Source organism: Myotis nattereri, assembly GCF_964212035.1.
Source record: "Myotis nattereri genome assembly, chromosome: 9".
Classification (NCBI taxonomy): Eukaryota; Metazoa; Chordata; class Mammalia; order Chiroptera; family Vespertilionidae; genus Myotis; species Myotis nattereri.
Window position 1 is genome coordinate 36,518,068 of NC_138084.1, and position 6,656 is coordinate 36,524,723.

Consider the following 6,656-nt stretch of genomic DNA (forward strand, 5'->3'; position numbering starts at 1 on the left):
GGTATCTCCTCTTTTCTTCCCTTTCTGCCCTAGTCCCATGTCCCCTTGCCCTGTTGTCACTCAATGGGGCTCAGCGTCCAGCTTCTATCACCGGAACTGGGGTCAACTTCTAAGATGATGAAGCATAAAGAAAGCAAAGAGGAAGGAAGGAGAGAAAGGAAGGCTGGAGAGAAGTGAGAAAAAAATGAGAAAGGCTTGGGGAGGAGGAAGGAAGAGGAGAGCAGCCAGGGGAGGTGGAACAATGAAGGTCTGAGGCTGTCAGAGGCGCACGGTTCCTGCGGCACGTCCCTCCCGCGTGCCTCCGGCCCGCAGCTGCACAGCGCGCAGCGTGTGGCCGCTGAGTCACAGTCCCCGAACCGGAGCCGCCGTGCAGGTCTGGGGGGCTGGCCCTGCTTGGCATCTGCGGACTGTTTTGTTTTTGTTTTTTTTTTCTTTCCTCTTTCATTAAGGCTATGTGCCGACTCCCACGTAGGAGAGCTTATTAAACCTCACGTACTGCCTGCCGGCTCTCGCGCTGGTCCTAGGCGGCCGGCTGGGGGCGCCACAGCCTCGCTTATGAGCCCGCCGGCACGCTGGGGCACCCGGCCTGCAGAGGGCTGAGGTGTGTCGCCCCGGTGCCGGTTTCCCGGGGGAATCGGAACATTTTGCCGGAGTATCCTCTCACTCGAACACCGCGGCAGCCCTGGGGAGCTCCTCCCTGAGCAGGCTCCGGAGATCCCCCCGCAACCATCCGAGGCGCGCTTTCGCGCAGGGCCTTGAGCAACTCCGTAAAACCTGGGACGCGCAACCCGGAGAATCTAGGCGGCACCTCCGGCGTCCCCGCAAAGCCTTGGGCCATCGGTGCAAGGCTCCGCGCGCCCCGCAGGAGGAGCGCGACTCCTGACAGCTCAGTGGGCGCGGAGAGGGGCCAGCGCCCACCCGCGCAGCTCTCCCACCTCCCCACGCCAGGCAGCGCGACCCAAAGGCCCCCAGGCCGCCCAGGACCAGGGGCACCTTCCCTCCTCCCCACGGCGCGTGACCCGAGAATGAATCAGCATCGAGACAGTTTATTGGTTTGCTGGTTCGCATATCACCCCTTTAATGTAAATAGATTATACAGAGACGCGGTGTTTCCTTCTCCCACAAGAGGTAATCAGTCCCTTCCACACACACAAACTCGCACGCATCCCACGCAGCAGACAACGTTACACCTCGCTGAGACATTCACGTATTAAAACACTGAGGAGGGGGACAATACAATTGCTTTAAAATGCCCTTAATACAATATATATATAATGTACAAAAATAGCTCTATATCTGAAGTTACGAAAGAAATCTTGACAATAACGAACTTAAATATAGATAGTTACCTCTGTATAGACAACACGCATTGCACTTTTCCTCTCTAGGTTTTGGAAGGTTCAAGTAATAGTGGGGCTGGCGCCCCGGTGGGGTGACACCCCGTGAGAAATCAGCTTGGGGGAAGGCATGGCAGCGGCTCGGACCCTGGCACCGGCAGGGTCTCGGCATTTTATTCTCAGTTTCTCTCCGGGAGCCTGCAGGTTCTACTCCCTGGGATTCCTCGGCCCCTCCCCGCCCCCCGGGACACCCAGGCCGGGGTTGAGCGAAAGGAACGCCGCCTCGGCGGAGGAGAGACCCCTGCAAAGCCCAGGGCTCGCCGCAGGAAGGTGCCTTCGGGACTCCAGGTCTGTGCAGGGCGGACTCAGCCCGGTCCCCGGGCGCTGAGAGGCTCGGTTCGGGAAGCCCTCCGCCTCGGGAGGCTCCATCCGAATGCAAATGCGACTGAAAGCTGCTACCACAGTTAAATCCTAAAGAGGGTGGCGAGCACTTGATTCGAGCGGGAGGCTGGAGCCAGGCGTGCGTGCGGCTGTGGGGACAGCAGAGTCCGGCCCGGACCGGCCTCGGGCAGGGAGCGCCGGCGCCTGCGGCCGTAGCCCTGCGGGCTGATCTTGTTCCTCGGGGCGACGCCGTCCTTGTCCTTGTCTGTGAGCTGGTAGATCTGATGCGCCAGCTTCTGCACGCTGCACGTCCCGAAGCGACAGCCCGAGCTCCGCAAACCTTGGTATCTGTTCATACTCTGGCGGTAGCGCCTGACTCGGATGCGGGCGGTGTCCGGACTGCTGGAGAGGAAAAGGACGGCCCATGAGACACCCTTTCCAGCAGGGCTCGGGCCCCCGACACCGGGAACGGGGGCCTTCTAGGACCAGAGGGGACTGGGAACTGCTACCGCGTTCTCAGCTGCCACACTGCCCTGACGACCCCCAGGGCCAGGGCGGCGAAGAACTCCCCTTGCCCACCCCGCAGCTGCAGCGCTGGGCATAGTTACCTGGCCTGGGTGCCGCGAGAGGGCCCCTTCACGTCCTGTGGCTGAATGATGGTCTCGGCCAGCCCGGCCTTCATGTCAGCGAGCCCCGTGGGGTAGCTGCTGCTGGATACCCGAAGTTCCCTCTTCCCACGACTTAGCGCCCATTTATTCCACCTAGAAAACACAAATGGACTCGGTTCGCATGGGTTCGGGCGAAGTCCCGGCCCGTCGCTACCCGCGTTCACCTCTAACCCCTGGGGACCCAGGGCCACGTCCACGAGGATCGAGGAAAGCCCTGCCTGCGACTCACTTCTTTCGGAACTCGGACGCCACGTCGAGCTGCGCGGTGTCTGCGCCTAGGAAGGCGAGCGAGCCTAGGCACAGGAGGGCGACGGGAACCAGCTTCATCCCGTCGGCGATGCGCAGACCCCTGGGGAGGGAGAGAGAGGAGTGTGAGCTCCGGAACCTGTCGCACCGCCCTGGCTGGGCATCGAGGGCGGGCAGGGCCCCCGGCGCGGGCAGCGTCAGCCCGCGTCTGCCTGACTCGGACGCTTATCTCCCCGGGGCGCAGAGAGGCGCCAGCGGCATTTGCACTCGCCGAGCGGGTGACAAGGCCCCGCAGGGGAGGCCTCTGCCCAGCGCCAGGTTCCCTGCTCAACTCTTCGGAATTCGGCTGACCGAACAGAGGGGTCTGGAGTTCCAGTTGTGTGCACGAGCGGGACCCGGGATGTGGGGCGCACCCTCGCCAAGGACTGCTCACCCAGCGCTCCCAGTCTCCCGCCTGGGCAAGGGTCCCCTCTTCACACGCCCAGCCTGCCGCACCTACCTGCTGAGCGCGGGATTTGCCAAGATCTGGGAGGAGAAAGTTCGAGACGGCGCTCTGGCTGTGGCAAAACCCCAACGTCCCAGCTGCAGCGAGAAACCAGAGGTGGTAATGCTCCAACTGTTGCGTCTAGTGTCACCCAGAAACCTCTGAGTGGCTAGCGCCGGTTCCCCTGCTTTATAGGAGCTCCGGGGGCGGGGCCTGGGCTGCCCTCCCGCCCGCCCTCCCTCTCTTCCTTCCAGCGTGCGCGCTCCTAGATCGCGCGCGCTCATCGCTTGCCTGTGGGTGTGGGGTATGGAGTTTGGGGTTGAGGGGCAGGAGTATCCTTATGCCCAGAGGGCTTAGGGGTGAGCCTCAGGAGACGGGTGCAGGCATTTCCACAGTCCCGACTCTGGGCACAGGGTTCACATGGTAATCCCAGGCCAAGCAGGGCCGGTACAACCTCGTGGGGCCTTTCCCGAATATGTCTGCAGCCTACCGTGCGAGGCCTCCTGGCGTGGAGCTGCTAGAGCCAGAAGGGGTACCACGCAGATGGGCCAAGCCCGGCGCTCGGTAGCTGCGGTCTCCAGTGGACCGCGCCCTCTGCCGGCTCCGAGTCTGAGCTGGCCGCGACCCCAGACTCCATCAGAGCAGCAGGCACAGGGCACGAAGCGTAGCCTGGAGGAGCGGGTCTCGCCAACACCCACCCCCTAGAGCGGCGGAGACTCCGGGCTTCTGGAATGGGCTGGTAAGATTTCACAATAGGGCAAGGCTCAGCGAGGCTAGTTTGAGAATTGGGGTGGGGAGGGGGTATTTTAAGTTTCAGAATTCCCGTGCCTATTTGGAAATACAGGAATCACCAACATTAGGGAAAAAGATACCATTTCGGTTTCCCTCCCCCTTGTAATCCAATTATTCCTTATAAGGTTACAACCTGAGTTTGCCCGGCTGCCTCAGACCCTTCATTCACCGACTCTCAACGTGAGGATTCACTGCCAGGGAGCACACCAATGCTTCCCCCAGTTAAAGGCTACCGTTGACAAAGCACGGCCACATCGCGGTCCCCTTTGAGCCTCACACCTCACACCTCCCCTTGAATTACGCGAGGAAGGTGGCCTTACTTTCCTCATTGCACTAAGTGAAAACTCAAGTTCAGAGGGAGAATGTATGTGTCCAAAGTCACACCGAAGGCAGTCTCAGCAGCAGTCCCACCTCGGCTGGCAAGCAAGCCGGGGAACCTGGGGCGCGGCGTGGATTGTTCTACGCTAGGGTCATCCTCTCCTCAAACGGGGGAGGAGAGCGCGCGCCCCCGCCCAAGCATTTATGCCTGTTCACGATGAATCACCCTCAAGCACGTTTGTCACCCCTTTGTACTCTCCCATCACTGCTTCTTGACTCTGCTTTCTTACTTGTCTTTTGGGGACCAAATCCGGGAGGGAACTCAGCCCCAAGAAAGGCTCCCTGCTTCTTGAGTGCGAGCCCGTGGTGTCCCATCACCCACTCACTACCCCAGTCGCAGGTCCCGAAGCCCAGTGCCTAGACCGGGAGGCCGAGGGCGCGAGGGAGCGAGACCACGAGGACGCTATTGCAATTAGCGGTGTGAACGTGGGCAAGTCACGTCCCTCCTCTGGTTGCCCCACCTGTAACCTGCCCCCAGCAGGTCTCTCAGCCTCTTGCCCGCTCTGCCGGCTGGTTCTGCCATACAAGGACAGGCGGCGGGGCGCCGGGTCACGCGGACCTTTCCTGGACTGGGCCGCGCGCTACTGGCTCGGATGCCCTTTTCATTTCCCAGAACCGTGGACATTGCACCTGGGGAAGACAAGGGCGTGCCACAGTAGTTTCGTCTGAGGACTCTTCCTCAAGTCACCTGAGCGGACCACCTGAGTTTCAGCTGAGGACAGGGGCAGACTCCTGGCCCTGGAGGGTCAGGGCGGTGCCGCGCAGCCTCCTGGCTGGCCGCAGGGCAGTCACCGCGGCAGACCCGGCCAGGCGGTTAATTGTCCACACCGCAGACAGCAGGTATGACTGCAAGTCTGCTCTGTTTCCACCAGCCTCCCCGTCCTGTTTGGTTTTTCTTGCTTGTCTCCCAGGTCCCATCTCTTCCTCTTCAGTGCGTCCCCTGTTGACTAAGTCAAGCTCATCGCACAGACCCTGTCCAGGACGGGCTGTCTGTCTTGTCTCAGGGATGGATGCGCCCCCATTTGTCGCCAGCTTTCAGCTGGGTCCGTGCCAGAACAAGGTTTTACTTTCATTTCCCAGGCGCGCGCCTCTGACTCCTGGGGAGGTCAAGGACAGCTGGGCGCCGGCCTACAGCCAGGGAAGGTCGCGTGGTCTGGATTCCCCTTCCAGTTCCCACCAGCCCTGGGAGGTTGGGTCTGCAGAGGACTCGGCTGCTGTACCTCGTCGTCTCCTGTGTCCTTTAGGAAAGCCTCTAATCCCACAGAGGTGAACAGGCTCTAGCTCTGGCTACGGGATCAGGAAGCATGCTCTAGTTGTAAACTTCGCTCTGAGCTTTGGGCGGCTTGAACAAGCAAAGCAAACCCAGGAGTGCAGACTCGGATCTGTGTCTCTCCCTCCTCCCCGCCCTCCCAAACCCCCTCCCGCACCCGCCCAAACCCCAAACCCCCTCCCGCACCCGCCCAAACCCCAAACCCCCTCCCGCAACCGCCAGCAGCTCGGTCGCGGTGCCAGAAACTCTCACTAGAGAGCCTTGGCACGCTCCTTATCAGCCCAGGTGCGCGGTGTAGCTCAGGCGCGTAGAAATCCCGTGCTTGACAGCCCTGACAATTCTTTCTTTAGAGTTCTGGGTTGGCAGCTCTGGAATTTGCTAGCCCATTCGTATCTGGAGAGGAGAGAGAGAGAGGGGGGAGAGAGAGAGAGAGAGAGAGAGAGAGAGAGAGAGAGAGAGAGAGAGAGAGAGATCCTGGGGTATAAGTAGCAAAAAGCTATAAAATTTGCCAAATATTGGCATCTATTTAATTTCCGTGGAACCGCGGGTTCGCTTATTTAATCATCGTAGAAGAAAAAAAATATTACTAGGATGCGTTTTCTGCTAAATGGTCAGATCTAGAAGGAAACACCACAGTGGGAGTTCTGCTGATTTGTTAATGTGGAGTTTCATCTATGCAAGTTACAGTGATTATAGATTCACACTGAGTACAAAGAAGGAAGGAAGGAAGGAAGGAAGGAAGGAAGGAAGGAAGGAAGGAAAGAAAGAACATCTTTAAAATCTCACTGGCAAGAGAAGAGAGAGAGAAAAAGAATTCTGGTTAATAAGAACCCACATTTTTTTTGTGCCCAAGAATTTTTAAAAGGTCAGATTGTAAATAAACCCCAACGCACTGTAATAAATGTGTGTATCCTAATCTTATATATACAGACATACAAATATGCTGAAGGCTTGTTGTATAATGATGTCTTAACTTTTTCTTCACCTTGCAACTGAATTATTTTTAGGCCCTAGGTCCAAGCCTTTTTCTTAGTAATGTTTGGAATTTTAAAAAATTTGTGGTGGTGGCTTCTCAGCTAACATGGACCCAATTCCTAAAG

General features: G+C 58.7%; 1 protein-coding gene across 2 annotated transcripts; it reads right to left on the bottom strand.

Moving 5' to 3' along the window:
• Positions 1-1,031: 1,031 nt before the first annotated feature.
• ADM (adrenomedullin) lies at positions 1,032-3,277 on the bottom strand. 2 transcript variants are annotated; one of them, XM_081099225.1, is made up of 4 exons: positions 3,132-3,277; positions 2,616-2,735; positions 2,327-2,479; positions 1,032-2,120 (listed from the first exon to the last, which is right to left on the bottom strand). In XM_081099225.1, exons 2-4 carry the CDS (start codon positions 2,711-2,713, stop codon positions 1,802-1,804), a joined length of 570 nt encoding a protein of 189 aa, XP_080955351.1. In that variant the 5' UTR covers positions 2,714-2,735; positions 3,132-3,277; the 3' UTR covers positions 1,032-1,801. The 2 variants fall into 2 exon arrangements, with proteins under 2 accessions (XP_080955351.1, XP_080955352.1); XM_081099226.1 differs by having other exon boundaries at positions 1,039-2,117; positions 3,132-3,273.
• Between the last annotated feature and the right edge of the window lie 3,379 nt (positions 3,278-6,656).